The 22259-nt window shown below is 38.3% G+C and overlaps 2 protein-coding genes across 2 annotated transcripts in view; one reads left to right on the plus strand and one right to left on the minus strand.

Annotated features, from left to right (window-relative positions):
- The window catches only part of LOC139973117 (cerebral cavernous malformations protein 2 homolog), a 41294-nt gene extending 25716 nt beyond the window's left edge, over positions 1–15578 (minus strand). Inside the window, exon 1 of the mRNA XM_071979550.1 lies at positions 15568–15578. The gene's annotated coding sequence lies outside the window, so the exon portion shown is untranslated. The remainder of the gene's footprint in view (positions 1–15567) is intronic.
- LOC139973118 (D-aspartate oxidase-like) lies at positions 1522–21889 on the plus strand. Its single transcript, XM_071979551.1, has 11 exons — positions 1522–1801; positions 8707–8918; positions 10883–10994; positions 12707–12789; positions 14323–14388; positions 15329–15383; positions 16813–16914; positions 17304–17383; positions 18078–18195; positions 19282–19383; positions 20138–21889. The coding sequence occupies exons 1-11, from the start codon at positions 1670–1672 to the stop codon at positions 20252–20254; spliced, it is 1179 nt and encodes a 392-aa protein (XP_071835652.1). The 5' UTR covers positions 1522–1669; the 3' UTR covers positions 20255–21889.
- The last annotated feature ends 370 nt before the right edge of the window (positions 21890–22259 follow it).

A 22259-nucleotide genomic window follows, 5' to 3' on the forward strand; every position in this document is an offset into this window, starting at 1 on the left:
TTTTTGGACCCAAATTTTTGACCAACATGTTTCCGTACCAACTATTTTTCGGACCAAAATTATTTTAGACCAAAATATTTTTATGACTAAATTTTTTTTGGACCAAAATTTTTGACACCATTATGTTTTCGGACCAACTTTTTTCGGACCAAAATTTTTTTGACCAAACTGATTTTGGTCCCAAAAAATTTGAGTACAAACAATTAAATTTCGGGTCACAAGCAATTTTCGGTCACAAGCACTATTTGGGTCATAACAAACTTTGCGCCATTTTTTTTTTGTGAAAAAATTTTGGTGCTTCAAAAAATTTGTGTCCCCCCAAAAAAGGTAGGTCAGAAATAATGTTGGTCCAAAAAAATTGAGTCTCCACAAAAAAATTGGGCCCCAAAAAATTTGGGGCCCAAAAAATTAAAGTCCCCAAAAAAATTTGGTCCGAAAAATGGGGGACCAAAAAGATTGGGTCTCCAAAAAAAAATTAGGTCCGAAAAACTTGTTCAAAAAAAATTAGAGTCCAAACAAATTGTTGGAACATAGAGACGTCGGAACATAGGGATGTCACTGTCAATGCATAGTATGTTGAAAGGACGTTATAGTCAGAAGTTCTGAGAACCATCCCAACAACCATTTCTCCCTCCCAAAAAGCAACATGTACTGAAAGAAACAAACTGCTTCAAACAGAAGTATAGTACTGTCACATCGCTTAAAGGCATTTGAAGACTTGCCAAATGACAAGTAACAGTAACAGAAGGGACAAAAGCACGCACAGATCGAATACAGACAGGTTAATGTGTATGTAGAACACAAGATGGATGTAAGGGGATTTGTAGACAAGGGATGGAGAGAAGAAATCAACAGGGGAAGAGGAGAGGTAGGAGATAAACAGTGGAGGGACAAAGAAAGGATTAAGGGAAGGGGGTAGGGCATAAACTGGAGAAGGACAAAAAAATATGATGTGTTAGTATATGCTATCAATACTATTTATTGAGATTGTTTATTGTTAATCATGGTACAAAACGATGTGGGATGCCATTAAAAATAGCATGTACAGACTAAAAATAAATAATTAAATATTAAAATTAACAAAGGCTTAAGATATCCAAAACACAGTTCTTCATCAAAGTATGGGCACATTTATTTGTCAGTAGGACACATTTGCTATTTTGGCAAAAAGTGGGGGGGGGGGGCACGTGCCCCTAGTCCCCTGCTCCCACCCCTCTGGGCCTACTCCCCCTCCCCTTCCCCCTAACGACCAACGAATTCAAAATAAAATAGACCCATTGGCAGGTAAGCTACGCAGCCTTATTTTCAGTTTTACTTAAGCCAAAGTAAGACATCTAAGCTGAAAAAAAGAAACTGGTATTTTCCGTTCAGATAATTCTTGCATCACTTTTGTGAAAGGCCTAATTCGATACGTTTCCCGGAAGCCAAACTTGCGGGGATTCCCCATACACGCATTGCAACAAAATGGTGCAATCCGGATCGTTTACATAACAACTCCCTGGTTGACCTGGCAGAATCCATCATATCATTTGTGGCACTATGCCTGTAAGGATTACTGCAGTAATGTTGTGACCTCGAGCTGCACGTTGAACAAATAAATGCTCATTGTTAACGTGAGATAACAGCGTCTTTTGTTGACTCAATTTATTTGACAGATAACGCAAACCCAATGCAAAGTCTGAGGAGACCTGTAACACTTGGTTTCTACCTCATTGCAAGGTGGCAAAAGGATAATGCTCTACATCTGCTAGCGGTGACGAAGAACGGAATTCCTATATCGACACATTCTCGACGAAATATAGTAAGATTAATTGTTTTGCTCGACTTTTGGTCAGTCGAAAGAATGGGCTTGATTTTTCTTAGGCAGAATTGGATATTAAAACAGAAATGACGTTTCAAGTGCATAGGCAGAGACCTTAGGCCTTCCAAATTGCAGAAAATAAGTTTACAGCCCTACCTATACTCGTATACACTGTGTACAAAGGGCCTGGGAAATATCCAGGGTAAGTCAGGCATAACCTGCTTGCACGTAATACACGACCGCAATTTAGCTTATCCAAAATTATGTTGACGTATTTATAACTGAAGTGATGTTAAGCTGAATTACTGCATTGGCTTTTTCCCCCTTATGATCCACAGTTATCAAGAATGTTAATGAGTATATCTGGCTAGGCCTAGGCTATTCCTGCAGTATATGGGTCTTGTATTGTACATGGTGCCATAGTCATATATAGCTGTTACGTTTATGTCACTTTATGGTACACAGCCATCAAGAATGTTTCTGAGTGTATCTGGCTAGGCCTAGGCTATTCCTACAGTAGAGGTCTTGTACATATTGCCATATTCATAGCTGTTACACATAAACTTATTGCACCTTTTATAAGTTAAATGCACCTCACCAATGAGTAACGTATTAGCCTGTTGACAGAGGTCAGGGTTGAATAAATATGGCTACCAGCACAACGTGCACGATCATCGTCTAGTGTTCTATTTTGGTTCTCAAACCCAATTCAGCCAACTATAACATGGTGTCAGAAGCGGTTTCTGAACAATCAAAATTCCAAACACAAAACGTGAAGATTGTTTAGCAATCAAACCACTGTAACGAACACAACACGTCCGTTTTTTTTCGCATTCACACTTACCGTAGCTTACCAAGTTACCACAAGTGATGAGCCGACACACACGAAGCTAGCATAAGCCTACTTCCGCAAAAAAAAAAAACAACAACAACGCAAGTTACAAATTCCGGTGAGTAACTGTTCTGAATTCTCACACAAAATGGCTAACAATGCCTTGATTCCACCACCTAAAGCGATGCAAATGTCTGGCAACACTGAATTAAACTGGAAAGAATTTAAAGATGCATTCACTGATTTTAGTATCGCGACAGAGCTGGACAAAAAGTCAGCGGCGATTCAGTGTTATGAAATAGTAATACTGGCTCTTTGACCAGTGGCGGAGCTAGGGGTATTGGTCAGAGGGGGCGAGAATGGTCTGTAGGGGCGCTTCCAACACTATCTAAGCGGAGCGCCACCACAGGTTGGCGCGGAGTGAAGAGAAATTTTTTGAGTAAAGAAACTCCCTAGATCGCCGGAAGTGACCCTTTCTGGGCCTTGCTAATTTGCATATAAACGAAGAATAAATAGGTTTCATCACCATTTTGTCAGAAAATTACACCAATAAAATGTGACAAATGTCAATAGGTATATTTGAGAGCGCAATAAAAAAGTCAATAATCGCGAATAAGTAAAAAGTGGTAAAAAGCTGAAAAAGGCGCCAGCAGTCCATTTGAGTCCGTCAGGGGGGCATCCGCCCCTCTTACTGTATGAACGCTCCGCCACTGTCTTTGATGTTACCGAAACACTCCATCGAGACACCTTACAGGCCCCTTATATAGGTCCAGGATTCAGTTTTCCCACGAGAAGTTTTAACTATCTTATTGAATCTTGTTACAGGGCCTTTTCCCAAAATAGATTCCATTGTGTCTGTAGAACATTCGAAAAGGTTCTTCTCACGTGGTATGGAAGTTTCCATAAAGAAAGGGGTGGACTTCCAAACTCCCAACCAATCACGGCAGATCAGTGCTTTCTAGACTAATTTTTATATCGTTAAGTTAATGCAGGATGAGCAGGTTATTGGCTGCCTTCTGATTGTGCGCAGTGGGATTTTCGTTGGAGTAATGTATAAAAGGCGGCATGTTCCGCGAGTCCCGATACATTATTACCTGTCGGAGGAGCCGGGCTCGTCACAATATTACATCAGGCAGCTACATTGAAGAGCACAATGGGCTTAGACTGCAAGCGTCTGGCGAACTTGACGTTATCTGAAGCGGATCTCAAAGATCCAACCAAGATTATTGAAGCCTTAGATACAGTAGTCAATTTGTAAAGAAAACAAATGTAATCTTGGAAAGATTACAATTCAATCAAGCATCACAGCAACCAAATGAAACAATTGAACAATTTGTTGACATGCAGATTAAGACACAGGTCTTGCTAAAAGTGTAATTTTAAGACAAATCGCACAGGTGCTGCCAATGCAGTAGTAACAACATCATATGAAGATGAAATGATCAGGGATCGACTCATACTAGGTGCTAAAGAAAATAACGCACGAGCTGGATTGTTCAGGCAAAAGCAAATAGCGACGCTAGCAGACACCATTGAAATGTTCAAAGTTGATGCAAAAACAACAAACAAGCAACTACAAGAGTTAGGAAAACAGCAGTCAGCAAATGAAGCAAGCGTGAAGCTTCGTCAAATCAAAAGCGACAGCTGACAACAAAAAGCAGGATTACACCAAGCATAAAAAAATACAGGTAGATTGTAGAAATTGTGGACAAAGTCACGAGCGTAGAAAATGTCCTGCCTGGGGGAACCTTCGTTCCTGTGGCAGACGGAATCACTATGAGAAAGTATGTCGATCTAAGGACAACCCAAAGCAACCATACACAACATCCCGTACCCACAAATACAAAGGCGACAAAGGAAGCAAACGCACACACCACATTGATGGGACCGTCAGCGACTCGGATGACTCAATGTACAAGCTTCAAACGCACGATGGCAAACGTAAGCTAATGATCAAGCTAAACATGGAATACAAGTCGCATGTAGCAAAGGTTGATTTTGAAATTGACACAGGATCGGACGTTTGTGCAATCTCACCACAGTTCCTCGACTCTATAGCTCCTAATGTGAACTTAAAACCACCATCGCGACCACATGTAAAAATGTATAGTGGGCAGCTACTGAAGATATTAGGGGAAGTAGACCTACAGTGTACCCATCAACATGAGCGATGCATACTTACCTTCAAGGTCCTTGAAACAAATCAAGCGCCCGTGCTGTCACGTCAAGCTGAGATAAAAATGAATCTGATCACACTAGCGCCAGAAGTACACAAAATCGATAGCCACACGTTACAAACAAACTATGAAAGCGAAATTAAGATTCAGTATAGTGACCTTTTCACAGGACTGGGCTGTTTGCCTGGTGAATACCACATTGAAATCAAGGACAATGTCACACCTACCAAACAAGGACCTAGGAGAGTACCCATCGCACTTAAGCAACAACTCAAAGAGCAACTTCATCAGATGGAAAAAAGGGGCATCGTCAAACGTGTCACAGAGCCAACAGATTGGATTTCAAACGTGTGTCGTACGCAAACCAAATGGAAAATTTCGCATCGGCATTGATCCGCGAGACCTAAACAAAGCATTAAAGCGTCCGCATTATCCGATACCAACTATCGAATCAATACTACCTGAGCTCGCGAATGCCAAGATATTCAGTGTCATCGACGCCAAAGAAGCTTTCTGGCAAATCAAACTAGACAAGGAAAGCAGCTACCTCACCACCATGGCAACACTATTTGGCAGGTATCGTTGGTTACGACTGCCATATGGTATAAACACAGCGACTGAGGAATTCCAGAGACGGCAGCATGAAATGATTGAAGGATTTGACAATGTCACAAATATAGCAGATGACCTCTTAATCTATGGCTGCGGCAAGACAACTGAGGAGGCAACACTTGATCACGACAAGTATCTCAAGGTATTCCTCGACAAAGCACGCCAAACCAGCTTAAAACTAAATGAAAGCAAGATGAGTCCTGGACTGACTGAAGTAAAATATATAAGACACATCTTGACCTCCCCAGGCAAAGTTAGACGCCGTCACGCAAATGTCGGAGCCAACGGACAAAAAGGGTGTGCAACGGCTAATAGGATGTGTGACCTATCTGTCCAAATTTATGCCAAACCTTTCGGAGACAGCAGAGCCACTGAGGAGGCTCACAGATAAGGAAGCACATTTTGACTGGCTACCCCACCATGCAGAAGCATTCATGAAGCAATATCTACCGCACCGCAAGCAATATCTACCGCACCAGTGTTGAAATACTTTGATCTCAATGAGGATGCAGACATACAATGTGAATCTGGTTTAGGAGCCACCCTGCTCCAACAAGGACGGCCAGTCACCTTTGCCTCGCGAGCGTTAACAAAAACATAAAGGAACTACGCACAAATCGAGAAGGAGCTTCTGGCTATCCTCTTTGCATGTGAGCGGTTCGACGAATACATATATGCAAAGAGAGACTAGTTAACACCGATCACAAACCATTGGTCACAATACACAATCAAAGCAATAATCCAGGCTCCAAAACATCTACAGCGGATGCTACTCAGACTACAGAAATTTGCGATATCACAATAGAATATCTCCAAGGATCAAAAGTGTTCATCGCAGACTGGCTAAGTCGCGCGTACTTACCGTTGACACCAACACGCAAAATCTTCGGTGAAGATGAAAACATTAATGCACTAGACTACGCGAACGTAAGCAAACCAACGCAGGCACTAATAAAGGGTGCCACAGCGACAGACAGCCAGTGCCAGTATCTAGCAATGGTCATAAAAAATGGCTGTCCCAACAGCAGGGATGAAATGACTGTGCAAAACGGAGTCATTTTCAAGGGACAGCGAATCTTTGCACCAAAAGAAATGGGACAGATGCTTATCAAGCGTTCTCATTCATCACATCAAGGAATCGAAGCTAGTATTCGCAGAGCACGCGACTCACTATTCTGGCCAAGCATGAAAAGAAGGGAACGAGCATAGCAAAGCGAAACAGCGAAGCAAAGCAAGAGAGCAAAGCGAAACAGAAGTGAAGCGAAAGAGCGTAGAGAAGCTGCAAAGCGAAGCGAAACAGCCAAAGGTTCAAGCGAAACAGCCAAAGGAAGCAAATCAAACAGCTAGGCAAAGAAATACAACACAAGCTTCAACAAGCAGCTCTACCAGGACCAGGGGCAACATATCAATGCCACAAAGATGCCAGAAAGAGACTATATTCTGAACAGTAAATCTTAGGCAAGATGGTTATTGATAGATGACAAAGGACACTAAATTGAAGTTGTGTGTTCATTTAATCTCATCAAAGTTCAAGTTTATTTTCATTTATCTCCTATAAGTTTATGTTCTCATTCTAATTCTACTCATCTGATTGCATCAGTCAATAACATTTTACTAACATATTGATCAAGGGCGTAGGAACCGGGGGGGCTGGGGGGGCGCCAGCCCCCTCAGTGAAAAATATGGAGGAAAAATTTCATTTCCAAATGAGAAAAAAATCTCATTTGGAGCACCAAATTGCATCTAAGCCTGGGTGAAAATGCAAAATTATTTGCAAAATTGAGTGGGTGTTGAAGTGTGCTATATTGCACCAAATTGCATCTGAGGCCACCTGGAAATGCAAAAAAAATCCCCTCCCATTAGACCCCTCCCCCAGGCCGGCCATCAGTCTTCAGCCCCCCCACTCAAAAGTACCTTCCTACGCCACTGATATTGATAGTAGTTGTATTTTTGCTCACTTTCTTGTGTTTCTATAGTTTTAAGCAGCTTTCAAAAGAAGGGAGATGTTACACATACTGTACACTCATTGCACCTTTTACAAGTTAAATGCACCTCACCAATGAGTGACGTATTAGCCTGTTGACAGAGGTCAGCGTTGAATAAATATGGCTACCAGCGCAACGTGCACGATCATTATCTAGTGTTCTATTTTGGTTCTCAAACCCAATTCAGCCAACTATAACAATAGCCCTTTATACGTGTATGTCCCTTTATGATCCACAGTCATCAAGAATGGTACTGAGTGTATCTAGCTAGGCCTAGGTTAATCCTGCACCATAGGTCCTGTATATTGCCATAGTCATAGCCCTAATTACGTTTATGTCACTTACAGACCTGTCAACCTGTTTGTAGGTGTTAGACACCACCATTGATCCCAGAAAATACCCACACTGCTTGCTACCGTGGGTAATTAGACACTCTAGAGTGTACAGTCAGTACATACAGCTGTGGTCAATACCCACAGCACAGTGAACAAACGATACAGCGATGGACATCTCAGGTCCAGCTAAAGATAACAAGGTATCACGTTTCATTACTGTCTGCATTTTGCAGCTACACAAACAAAACATCAATTGCAAGCAACAGAAAGTTAACTTTTTCAGATGGCCGCACACGGCTTGGGGCGAGTCTTCAATGCCTCTAACTTATTATGTATCTGATATGTAAACAACGCACTCCCTGGGCTAAGTTGTTAGTTAAGCTACAGTAGCCTATGGTATGGTATACGCTCTCTTTATTTTGCATGTGTGATCAAAGGTTCCTGAAACTCTAGACACTTCCTGCTGAAATCCCTCAACAGTGATGGTGTCATTATGGTGTGGTCCATCTAGATGAATTTGAAGGGAGCAGCAAAATCCAACTGAATGAAATTGCACTTACAAGTGCTTTGAAAGATAAGAATGGTTGAATCCCTTTTTACTATTTGGCAATTTGCCTTCCAGTATCGGTGCTCAAAGTGGAAAACTATATAGATACATCCAAATATCCTTCTGGATACTCATACCAGATAGAAAATCCATAGAGGACATGTATATCCAGAGTAATCCAGATGTATAATAACACTAGGCTAGTTGCAGAACTGATTAGACTATATAAATTTGGTCAGTGCCTATATAGAGTACTTAGTCCTTCAGGCAATTTATCTTCAAGCTGTACTGTTTTTCCATGTTGAAATACTGTGGTTCCTTTTTTTGTTTCCTTCTCAGAAATCACAGAGCTGGGTCTTTTGTGAATTGTGGGAATTGAAACTGTAGATGTTTTTCATAATTTTCCTTTCGTTTCAGTTTGAATCAACTGACATGAATAGGACAAGGATATGTGTGATTGGGGCAGGTGTCATCGGGCTGGCCACCGCTGTTCAGATACTTGATAAATATGGTTCACATGTGCATGTTACGGTGATGTCAGAAAAGTTTTCTCCGAACACGACCAGCGATGGATCAGCGGGTTTTTGGGAACCATACTTAGTTGGTGATACTCCAAAAGAATCGATTAAGTACATATTATTTCTTTCCTTCCATTCTGCATGGTTCCATGCCATGAATTTTCAATTAGATCTCTTGAAACTGTACAAACATGTACATTGGACAGTGCTTTGCCATCTGCGTCTTTTTCCTTTGTGAGAAATCTTTACCTTGTCAATGATTAACTAAAACAAAACTAGAAATACAAATAGAGTTAGACAATGAATATTACAAGATACATACAGGGCAAACTTCTCAACACAGTACTAATGATGAGAACTGTTAACAGAAACAACGTATGTGGATAAATATGGTATCTGGCATCATCGTGTCTAGCAATCATAAAACTGACGATTCCTCATCTTTAACTTCAATAGACTCATCCACATTGTTACAGTTAGGGGTGCATACATATTAATTCTGTAATTTTATAGTTTGCACAATGTATATTTAATGAGTTCTCCCAGATTTATGAAAACTAAAAATGTGCATATTTTGGAAACGAAATGAGCTTTTCAAAAATTTAAAAAGTTTTGAATGAGATTATTACACACAGTCCTTAGGTATTGTACTGCACAGTGATACTTAGTACATTTGCTTGGACTGGTGATACTTCTGAGAAGTGATTTCGTTGTTATAACATTTGTACAAGAAGTCTCTTAAGATTGCCATGACTAGGGCACGAAAAGTATCGACTGTAAGACACATCTAAACTAACTGAACAAACCTTAAATTTACCCTAACTGGACAGTATTGTACATGTGGTCTGATACTGAACATATGCATATCTATAAAATGCAGATCTTATCAAAGTACCACCAAGTCATAGGAAGATTGCTGTACTGTACATGCCATCATACTGGTGCTGTGGCCAAGTGGATAAAGGCGGTGGCATTTGAACCAATTAGGCTTTGCAATTGGGAGGTTCTGGGTTTGATACCAGGCCCAGGTCATAGTAAGGTGGGTTTTTCATCGAAAAGCATTCTATGGTTTCACAATCTGAAATGACTTTCTAAATTGAAAAGATTCCAAATTTGAGTTAAAATGTTGAATTGGAAGCCATCTGACGTGTAAGTTTTAATACATAAACTATTGCGGATTTCTCCCACATTTGTGGTCGCTTAAGCGTGGTAAAAATAACTGCTGATTATTATTAATAAGTTATTATTATCAGTGAATGTAGAGTCCCTTAGTCTGTTCATTCTGCTGTCAGTCATGAAATCAGGCTGAATCATATGAAGTCAATCAAACCAAATCAGCTGTTCATAGACCGGTTCCTCAGATTCACACAATATACTTAGAAAAAAATTAAAAAGTTTGATTGCCTCAAATAACCTGACTGCTCACAATGTAGTAAATAAATTTCAAGGACAAATTGTGGTTGAGTTTTATCCAATGGTGTTGTTTTTAAGAGGTTGTTGAAAGAAGTTGGCGTTTGTCGAGTTCATAGAATTTGTAAAACAAAAGATTAACAATTAACGTTTACTGTAGGTCTTTACTGTGTAGCAGGTGACATCATCCATTCAGCATTAAAGGAGCATTATAGAGTTTTATCATAATACTGTAGCTGAATATCTTGTAAACCACAACAGTTGCCAGAAACATTTCCAGGAAACATAATTTTTTTTCTTTTTTCTTGGACAGTTACATATAAACATTAAATTATGCCTTAGATCATCCATTAGTGTCAGTTTATGTTCTCATTGTTATAACTCATGATGTATCAAGATGATGCCATATGGGCTATAAAATCTAAGAATGTGTGAGAATTTTCCAATGTACAGTACATGTACCTTTCACGTATACCTTATTTAAGGTGAATGTCATGATGCATGGTGACACAATTTCTTCAAAATTGAAATATGCTAATGTCTGTTAAAATGTTTTTTTTTGTTTTGTTTTTTGTTGAATGGGGGGGGGGTCAGAATTTTTACTGGATCCCACACATTGAGAAGGGCTTAGTACTAACCACCTTTCCTCTTTATGTCTCTCTCAGTAAATGGTCCAAGTCGACTTACGACTATCTCAACAGAATCATCATGAGTGAGGATGCAGACGAGGCTGGTGTGGAAACTGTACACGCGTACAATTTCTTTCCACGATACACCGTATGTCACATAAATGTTATTCCATAATAATACAGTAAACTGTTAATATTCCCTTTTTAGGACATGAAAAGTTATTTAATGTGGTCTTTGCTATAGCCTGTAGTTTCATTGGTTTAGTTAAATCAACTTAACTTGCATGCACTGTTGTCACATAGCATCTTTGCAGCAATTACAGTATTTTCCTTTATTTCCATGAAAAGTATTGATAATTCAGTACAAAATCTTTGTATTTGTATTGCAAGACAAAACAATAACACTAGCAAGGATATAGTCAAACTGATTTTAAATATTTATCTGAATATATGACCATTGGTACAGTATCTATAGATTGTCATTGCCCATAATTAATTTATTAAGCATATTTGAATACATGTTGGTACCACCTTAATTTTTTTGGGGTTATCAGATGAAATAATTGACAGCACAGGTTTATGGAATAATATGCTGGTTAAGATTGGGTGAATTTGAATTAGAAGAGGAATAAGTCTTGTAGGATATATCAGTGTTTACCCACAGTGTTAAATACCCTGGAAAGGCATGAAGATTTACAAACCAGTTTGCTAGGCTTGTCATTGAAAAGAGGGAAACAATGTCAAAAGTCATACAAAATGGAAAAGTTCTTTCAGTACCACCCAAGTTCTCAATTTCCCTTCTTGAAACTTTGAGCAGGACAAAAATCCAATCATATTCTATGAAAAAAGATGAATAAATTATTCTTAAATTGTTGTTACTGACTCAAGGCAGTCAAAACAAGCCTGAGTTTATCATCTTGGGCAAAGATACTACAATATTTCATATCAATTCAAACCATGGTGCTGTTGAGGTCATAGATGTTACTCCCTATGTCCAGGGTTTGGATAACTTCTTTCTTGTCCCTACAGAGGGGTCTGTGGATGGATAAGATTGAATATATCTAAGCTATGACCTATAAACCTTGTGTCACTGTTCAACTTGTCAATGAATTCAGACCTATTTAAGATTATCTGTATCGACATAATACGTCATCATGCTTTCGGTTGGTAAAAGGCATTGAAGACTCGCCCCAAACCGTGTGCGGCCCATCTGAAAAAGTTAACTTTCTGTTGCTTGCAAGTGACGTTTTGTTTGTGTCGCTACAAAATGCAGACAGTAATGAAACATGATTCCTTGTCATCTTTAGCTGGACCTGAGATGTCCATCGCTGTATCGTTTGTACACTGTGTTGTGGGTATTGACTGCAGTTGTATTTACTGACTGTACACTAGTGTCTCATTACCGATGGTTGCAAGCTGTGTGTGTATTTTCTGGGATCGATGGTGGTGTCTAACACTTCTGTTACACCTCATTCTAAACTAGTTTAGATTACCGGCATAAGATGTTTCTTTTTTTGCGAGTCTTCACACCCTTTAAAGCATGATTAAAATGCAGTTTCCTGAAGGTTTGAAACCCTCAAGACCTTGCTCCAAGCTAGGTTAAAGACTTAAACGTTAGACCATTCCGTAATGTTTATGATTGTGCTGGAAACTACTCTATCAGTGGCCATAACAGAGGTGTAATCATTTCAGCAAAGGACACCATTTTCTAGTCTCATTGCCATATTATGGAGTACCAAACTGAGTGATCTTGTTGTAAGTCTGCAGAACTTCAGAAATTTGTCATCTTGCAAAATGTGTTCATGGATGGCCAGGGATGAAGTCATGTAAAGGGATAACCACTCTCTCTTCCTTCTACAGGATGATCCTTCATGGAAACATGTTACTTTTGGCTTCAGACATGCCACAAGACCAGAACTGGACGTCTATGCCCCTCAAGCCAAGTAAGATCATTTATCTTATTACTATTATTATTTTTTTTTTCATTAACTCCTTAATGTACTTCATTTCTACCCCGTCTAGCAATTTTGACTTTAACATATCTACCGCCGGCCGCGCCACCCCAAGACATCTCCTTTGGCAGTAGTTAAACTTCCCCAGAAAATATGTTTATGTTGGCTTTAGTGGCAGACACTATCCAGAGACCCTCAGTTGATGTGTGTTCTCTGTGCTGCCTCAGGCCTACACATGTGTTAATTCTTTCTCATGTTGTGCATGCATGAAAGCAACAGAAATTATTCTCTTATGAGACAAAGAACTTGATTGTTTGTGCCTCGCGCATCACGAGAGCCTTTACCGATAGAAAACAACGGTTCCTGTGATTGGCTATTTAACTGAGACAGCTGCACTACTGTTATGAAATCTTTGTTTGGACTTCCCCGTATCTGAGTGAAGATACAAAACAATTATACATGCGCCCCGAATTGTTTCCAAGAAAAGCCTTGAACATTTATACTGTGGGCATCGATGTTCGGGTTCCAGCTAATAGGAAAGAAGAATCCCATGGAATTAAACCAGCTACGGGGATTTTCCGGGGAATAAGCCCCGGTTTCTTCAGGAGTGTTTCTGTAGGATTTTGCCGTTCCCAGGAGGAAATTTCCTGTGGGTTTTTACCCATGGGTTATTTCCCTGTTAAAACTCCATAGGAAATGCTCTTTCCTGTGTGTCAAACTCAAATTTCCTGTGGGTTATTTCCCCCTTAAAACCCCATAGGAAATGATCTTTCCCGTGTTTAAATCAACTTTCCCGTGGCATATTTCCCCGTTAAAACCCCATAGGGAATGCTCTTTCCCATGTTTAAATCAAATTTCCCGTGGCATATTTTCCCGTAAAAACCCCATAGGAAATGCTGATTCCCGTGTGTCAAACTCAAATTTCCCATGGCATATTTCCCCAGAAAAACCCCATAGGAAATGCTCTTTCCCGTGGGCCAAAATCCCTAAGGAAATTTCTTATGGGTTTTTTAAAGAAATTCAATGGGTTTTTTTTTGTAAGGGTCTAAATACCAAACAGCTGTCTGATTATCTGGCTCTCCATACATGGAATTGTAATAAAGAAAGTAAACTAACAATTCTTGATAATCCAATCAAAGATTTTGCTGATTATGTGACACTTCAAGGCATTGTTGTGACAAGTCACTTCAGTTTGAAGGTAAAGTCGAGTCACTGCAACCTTTAATTTCCTGAATAGAGTAGAACTATAGCCATTGACACAAGTCACTGGTGTAATCTTCGTGGCTTAGAACTTTCGAAACTCAAAATTTTCCGAATTTAAGTGAGTTATGTGGTGACTTGAGTTATAGACTTTGTTGCGATACTGCCAGAAAGTCATCAATGTGCCAAGTGCTGTAAAAATTAAGCAAATAGCTGTAAGTAGCTTGATTTACATGAACACAGTGTAAAGCAGCTCGAAGATCGACTTAATGTTCAGAAACTTAAGAACTACTGCACTTTTGTTAATTCTCTTAATTCTTGCAGGCATGGATGGTTTTATTCTTCAATCATGTGTGGCTGTGTTCGGTATCTTCCATGGCTGGAGAAAAAGTGAGTTGTTATATAATTAGTTTCTTTGAAAGTGGAACTGACAGTTTATTAATTCTACAGAAAGGCCTTAATTCATTACAACCTTAGATTCCTCTTCTGGTTTAATTATGTTGTCGTCTTTCAATTCTGAAACCAATTCTGTGAAGTACCTTGACAAGGGGAAATTATGGTAGATATTCAACCATTCAAATCAGTTAACACCATCAGCAGGCTTAATTAGTTTGTGAGATAGCTATACTGGTAATTCCTGTTGAGACAAAAGAGGTTCCTGATCAAAGTGTATATTAATTCCTCTTTCAGTTAATAATTCCCACAGAAACAATGACACAAACTTACTTGTACATGCAGTACTATCTTTTTGTAGCATTCCCTTAATAAATATTTGTTTTTGTGTTAGATCATTTATTTTTTTCAGATATTTGCATTTCATTGTTTGCTACAGTAGCTCCAATTTGTCAAATCTTCTAGGCTTTTAAGATATTTTCAAATAGATTGCTAGTGCATATTTTGAAATGTTCATGATTACTCCTATTCGTCGATTCCTTGCCGGAGGCAAAAAGAATCTATGTGATGATTGATGATTATGGCACTTGTGTGTGTATGTATGTGACACATGCTTGTAAACACCGTAATTGGTGTACTATTTGTGAAATTAATTTCAACTAAATTGCAAGCAGAGGTTAATTCTGTATACCAAGATGAATCTAATTTTGACTACACAATCTCCTTTCCCTCTCTCACAGCTGTGTTAGTTCACATGGGATAAGTCAACAGAGCTTGAAGGATCATTGCAAGTAATGTGTGTGCATATATCTCTCTGTTTGTATTTCAGCATCTTTCTCAAAGTCATTTTCATAATTGTAAATCTGATGTGAACGCCTATTACAAACAGTATTGTTTTCATTTACTGACATTTCCTTCATCTTTTATTTTTTTCTAGAATACGAAACAGAGGTGGAGTCCTGGTCAAGAGGAAAGTGGAAAATCTATCACAGGTAGCAACAGTAAATTGTCTCCATTGTTGATTCCTTAGGAACTATGTATGAGGATAATGACTTGTGTGCGTGTGTACTTGTTTTGTATTTAGACTTAGGACTTGAACAAACACACCTCTGCGTGGGTGTAGGTCTGTTTCAGTTGTGTATGTGTGCTTTGTCAGTGAGTGATTCCAAAGCTTCTACTTGTAACTTGAAAAATATGTGATGTTGTAAATTCATTTCTGGATACGCTGATCCACATAGGAGTGTTAGCTCAGTGGTTAACGCCGGTGACTTCCAATCATAAGGTACCCGGTTCGAGTCCTCCAAGATCAATGTGTGTCGTCCAGTTACAGAGTTGTTGACAATTGACACTTCATAATCATGGACATTAAATATGAATCTAAGAGACTGACTTCGGTCAGCTTGCAGCTTTGATAAGCCAATGACTCTTCTTTGCGAGTTCCTGCTTGCAGGAGGATCTAAAATACCAAAAAAAAACATTACTGAGGAGGAGAAACCTACTTTTTTTTTTGTCTGTTGAGGTTAAAGGTCATTTTTGGTCACCTGCAATCACAGTCTGACAACTTTGTAAACATAAATATCTGCAATAGTAAAGCATACATTTTAGCTTCATATGTAGTAAATGTCAGCTGTCATCAAAGTCAATAGTCTTAGTCTGAATCTCGCTTGTAATTATGTTCAAGCCAACAATAAGCATGGCAGACATGTCATACATACAGCGTGGATTCACCTGAAGATGTCAAATAATTGTTTCTCAAAAGATGGAGGTCGTACAAGGTCAACTAAGATCAAAGTCTAATCACCATTGTATATTGTATACTTCTAAAATCTTTTGCAGTTTTTAACCCTGCTAGAACAAAGAAATGTTTGGGTGTTTATACATCCTTCCGTAGTAACATTACAAAATGTGATAAATTCTTAAAAATAATTGCCCCCCAGTTTGTTTGGGTAAAGTTTGTCCGATAACACTGGTAATGACGTACTATCATCAGTGAAACTTATAACAAACACTGCCAGTGGCATGGGGCAATTGAAAGTCCTAGGGCACCATAGCCTAAAAGGGCCCCAAGGTTAAAGGTCCCTTATCAATTTCTTAGGGATGTCTGGCCACCCAGGTTCAAGAGGCCCCCATGAACACTGCCATGCAAGACATATCAACTAATTTTATTTGTGCTTAAGAAACTTGATTGAAGGGGAACGGGCAAACAAAATTGCGCTTTAGGGGTTCGATGTGTGTCAATCTACCACTGTGTGTAACTGACAACCTTTCAAAAGGAAAGGTCTTGTCAACAACTCGATATGTAGCATAAAGTAAGTTGATAGACTGATCGTTGTTTTCTCAGTGTATGCAACAGTATCATGAAAAGAGAGAAAGATTATAACTTATAATTGTAAGATTTTTACAGTTTTCTTCCTCACACAGCTAGCTGGCCATTATGACATCATCGTCAATTGCTCTGGACTTGGCTCTTATCACCTGATTGATGACAAGTCTATGGCACCTATCCAAGGACAAGTCATGAGGGTAAGGGTTGTTGCCATGGTAAATCAAGGATCAGTTGAGTGTTGTAATGGTAAATGATATCAGATACAGGTTGATGGTAACAGTTACATCCATAGTTGTTTCAGCATGTTAACAATGGTGATGAAATGTTGCTGTCATGTATGCAGGGTGTCATATTTCAGGAAGAATTACGCAATAAAAATGCAACATTGAAATTATCTTACTATTTAATCAGTGCTATTGATACAGTAGGTCAGGGCATGTCCATGTAGTCAACCCTGGCCTGTTTCTATCTCTGGAAGAGGTGTGTACGTACGAGACCAAATGTCACCTCCATTTTACTGGATGTCATATTTACTACACTGTAGTTTGGCTATCAAAATTTACTTTTTTTCTGGATCTATTCAAAGGTTACGAATACCACTGCCCGGCTAGCTATGTTATATTTCACAGATGACTGTGAGTCTGCTCATACTTACATTTTCCCATGGTGAGTTTACATGTAATAACATTTATAACATGAAAACGTGATATATATATATATATAAACATATATGCATAAATGTATATATATATATATGTATGTATTGATATATGTTGATATATATTCAAAAGTTCAAAGTATCCCTTCGAGATCTGGCCTTAGGAATCACAAATGATTTCGAGTTGGTTAGCATCATGTTTGATCTCTAGAGTAAGGCAAATATGTCACCGAAAACAGAACTAGTATTGTTCGGTACAGGTGACAAACACCTACAGTGGAGAATAACGACGTTCCCTATTGGTTTCGAACCTCTGGACATACAATCAGCATCCGTAGCCTAGTGGTTAGGTTGTCCTCATATAAAGCGGGAGGCTCAGGTTCAAATCCTGGTGGAGCCTGGAAGTTTTTGTAAAATTTAACATTGTAACATGTAACCTTAGACTAGTGTAATACAATCTCTTTGAGAGGAATTAAAAGGACTGGTTGTTGGAGGTGTTTACCACGAACATGCAAAAGTGACTGCACTTAATGATACATACATACTGGTTTATGTATAATATATAGTATATTGAACAAAATATTTCACAATACACTGTAATGATCCAGAGAACCATACATGCCAGTCAACACAGATGTTGCTGGTATTCCAGTTTAACTCTAATTCACTTTGATTGGTTTGTCTTGGTTCGAACCATTCCAGGAGAGATATTTGCATTCTGGGAGGTACAGCAGTGAAAGGAAATTGGAACGATGAACCTAATCCAAAGACTCGAAACGAAATCATGCAAAGGTGCTGTAAATTGGTTCCGAGTCTCAAGGTACGTTTGCTTCACGTTGGGTTTCCTTTCCTCTTACAGTATGTTGTCCTTTATTGATGAGATGGAACTTGTTATCAGACCAACAGAGGTGCCATAGTTGTTGCATAAAACATTCGCTAAAGACTTAAAGTGTTTTTCTCATCTAATAAATGTCTTTCTAATCAGCTGTAATGATATTTGATTGGGATTTGATAACACAAATGTTGTGAAAAGGCTGACAAGTATAGTGATGCATTTTCCCTGTCTGTTTATGGAAAATCTGTAATCGAAGATATAGGAACGGGTGGGAGTTTTATCTCAAATGAAAGTTCTGTATGATTAGTCTCTTGTGTAATTGTGGTCCACAGCAAGAGGAGCTAGCTGCTTGCAGTGGAAACATGCCACTACTGAAAGTTAAATAGTTTGCAGAAGGAAAATCCCCACAAAATTGCTGAGAACAAATATGTGGCTCATTTTGCTGCCATTCCGCTGATTATTGAGGACTTGATTTCTGCTGTGTTTTGTTATAGTTAGTTATCCCCACCCCCCCCCCACACCCCTCTCTACCTACAAGCTCAGAGTTGATTATCCAACCTGTAGTTGAATGATCCTGGTGACACAATGTGCTCAAATGTGTGTGCAAAATTTGTGATGTCAGGCCTAGGATTTCACTAATTTGTCCACTTGCTAAAAGATGCAAGACTTAATGCTAAACAGAATCTACTGGCTAAACTCAAGTTATCACTGGCATTTTCCTGAGTTACAACACGAATCAGTTATTGTACAGGTGTTTGAGAACAGCCCATTAATATTTGCTGATTATATGTGCAGTAATATTGGGCTTATCTTTGGTACGAAAATCATGGCGATTCTTCCATTGAATATTGTCGACTGATGTTTCATGTGTTTATTCTTTTAATATCAATTGGCCAAAAAAAAAAATGCGATTGGCTTTTGTTTTTTTCTGCTAGTGGCAAATAGTGAATTCCACCTTCATTTAGGCAGTATACTACAGGACTGTCAATGCCTCTGTGCTGTAGAAAATTGCTGTGCAAATTCAGTAGCATGTGATGAGTTTTATGACCTGAGTTCTTTCTCTCATTGCAGAATGCCACAGTCCTTGCAGAATGGACAGGCTTGAGACCGTGGAGGTCCAAAGGTGTTCGTTTGGAGAGAGAGACTAGGTACTTTGGTGCCACCAAGACGTATGTAAGTATTTCATTACATTCATCAGATAACGATTTTATTAATGTCATAAGTGCAATTTTTTCTCCAAAGTGAAATTGATCAAATGAGAAGAGCAAAAAGTGGGATCTGCTAGACTTGAGGCATCCGTGTATTCTACATGAGAAGCGGGATGGTAAACTTTGTAAAACAATATTTACCTCTCAGTTTTATGCTTATTTTCATTGTTTTGTATGAATTATATCAAATATTGTTTGCTCACCCAAAAAGAAAGTAATCACTTATAATCAAATCACTTCACGACAAGCAACTTCTGTCCAGAGTTATATGCAAGATGGAACAGCTAAATGGAACAGCAATCATGTTACCTCAAATTTTTCTGAATTTTTGGTAGAAAATTCTTCTTTTGTCCAGGGAAGAGTTCTTTATTGGCCACTGTTCTGTTTCCTTAAAATTCTCAGAATTTCATAATGCACTATAGATGGTGTATTTCCTCTTGTAAAAATTAACAACACAAAAACCAGGTTGATGCTAGGAAAGGTATACTGAAAAGAATAAGGATTTTCTTGAAGATTAAAAACAATTTTGTGTTTTTTATTTATGAAGTTCATGCAATTAATAACATTTTACATGTTTGTGTTTCTGTGGCAATTAAATAAGAGATCCTTGGAGATTTACTTCATCAATCTGTTATGTATCTGTCTTATGTTGGATGTTGATTCATCTAATTGGGCGTTTTCGATGACTATTGCCATCCATTTTATCATGTTTTCTTCAGATCGTCCACAACTATGGACATAGTGGGGGCGGTGTAACTATGCATTGGGGCTGTGCTGAAGATGCCACAGACTTGGTTGGTCAATGCCTGCAGGATCTGCCAAAGCATAAACTGTAGTTAATCTAATGTAGTTTAATAGTTAGTAAAAATTTAGTGCAAGACAAGATGACAACGATGAAGTAGAGTTTTGTTCACATGAAATTAATTAGATTTGAGCATATATACACTACCTCGATGTTGAATTTCTGGTCAGTATTCACTATGTGTGTATATCACAGGCTTGAGCTTTTCCCGCGAATTCGCGGAATATCCGTGATTCTTTTCTACCTCGGACAAAAACTATTATCCTAACACACTGTAGCATACGCCAACTGGAGCCTATACCGCAATTTTTGAAAAGTTCCGTGATTTTTTTTTTACCCCAGGCTCATCCCTGATATCAGGTTGTGAAAGTATATTTCAACATGGGCTCCATTGTGAGTACATGATAATCCGATTCCCTACTAATACATGATTTTTCCTTCCAATATCAGATAGATGAATAAAGAAGTAATATATCAACAAACACACTCACACAACTTTTGTTCAAGTGCTATATCAGACTACAGAACAAGTGCACACACGCACACACATGCATTTATGTTCACATGTGTATAATTAAGTCTTTTTGTCTTACACCACACTGACTGGCTCAGTAAGAATAGAATCCACGGATATTTTTATTTATGAAAAAAATAATTAGGATACCAAGATAGTACCCCTTTACAACATTTCTTTAAAATGCTAAATATTTTTGTAAATTGTTTATCCATTAGTGGTTAGAAATGAGTAGCCCATAATTCTGGTTATTGGTGAACTATCATTCTACTTCCCAATTGTTAAGTAGCATTCAATTGAAAAATATTTCACTGAGGGAAATGTTCCCAGAATAGCTTAGTTATAAAATGCTTCTTGAGACTTGTTGAGGCACTACCATTGGTTGATGTTCTAGCATATTGTTGAGCACTCCCAATGATTTCTAAAGGGAGACCAGTCAACCAACCCAATATTTTGCTAGTATTTATTTCTATATTTTTCTAAATCATAAACTGTAATATCTTTCCCATTGACAAATAACAAATACAGAATACTTAATAAAATAGCAACAACATAGTTGATGATATTCTATTTGATATGTATTTTATATGCTTTTTATCATTTGTTGGCGCAACATTTTATTTTATGTAGTTAGTAATCCACGAGGATGGCTAGAGGCACACCAGTATCTGGCATATTATGCGATATTCTGGTCAGCAGAAAGGAACAGTCAAGGCTATAGCTGTGTCGTTTTTGTATTATATTCTTAATATATCGATATATGCATATGTTTGAAATTACATCATACATCATACTTAACTATAACTATCATTATCAATGCATTTAATCATTTTGAATAGAAACTATATATTTTAATTATTTTCCCTAATTTGGCTTGCTTGCTTGCATTTTGTTTCTTGTATTAACTCCTTTTTGTTATTGTATTGGAGTTTATTATTAAATTCATTCAGATATAATAAGGAAGTACAGTTTAAGATATGAAATATGATTTTAAAATATGTTAATCAGTGGTACTACAAAAAAACACCAGCAAATATAGTAGAAAACATCGCATGAACAGACCTTAAAGTTGATTCCATCCTTTGGTGGCAACAATTTTGTGGATTTTAATAAATGAGTTACACGAAAAAAACAAAGTCTTTCTTTCATAAATAATTTTGAATCCATATGTGTACTCTATTTGCCTTCTTCGTCGTGTCGTATCGTCATGAATAAGATGTGGACTAACTGAATAAATTTTTCATGACAAATATGTTTCAATGTTATTAAACTTTAACATCTAATGTCCAAGCCACAAAAAAAGCAAGATCCTGATCATGAATTGAGAACATATCGATAAAGATGTTCTCTTGCTGCTTGCTGGCACTTTTCATGAAGGAGAACACCACTTGACAGATTGATATAAACACTTATGGAATCAGGCTATGCCTTACAATGATTGGCGGAACTTGCAGTTGCCCAGCTATTTAAACTATAGCTTCATAATAATTGCACGGTGGCTTAATAGGAACAAAGAAAACAAGTG

This window comes from Apostichopus japonicus, chromosome 9 (assembly GCF_037975245.1).
Source record: "Apostichopus japonicus isolate 1M-3 chromosome 9, ASM3797524v1, whole genome shotgun sequence".
NCBI lineage: Eukaryota > Metazoa > Echinodermata > Holothuroidea > Aspidochirotida > Stichopodidae > Apostichopus > Apostichopus japonicus.

Bases quoted from the DNA above. Each gene is read 5' to 3' on its own strand.
- LOC139973118 (XM_071979551.1), top strand. From the start codon at position 1,670: ATGCAAAGTCTGAGGAGACCTGTAACACTTGGTTTCTACCTCATTGCA. The intron at 8,919-10,882 runs GTACATATTATT...TGTCTCTCTCAG, and splicing joins ACTCCAAAAGAATCGATTAA to TAAATGGTCCAAGTCGACTT. The intron at 19,384-20,137 runs GTAAGTATTTCA...TGTTTTCTTCAG, and splicing joins TTGGTGCCACCAAGACGTAT to ATCGTCCACAACTATGGACA.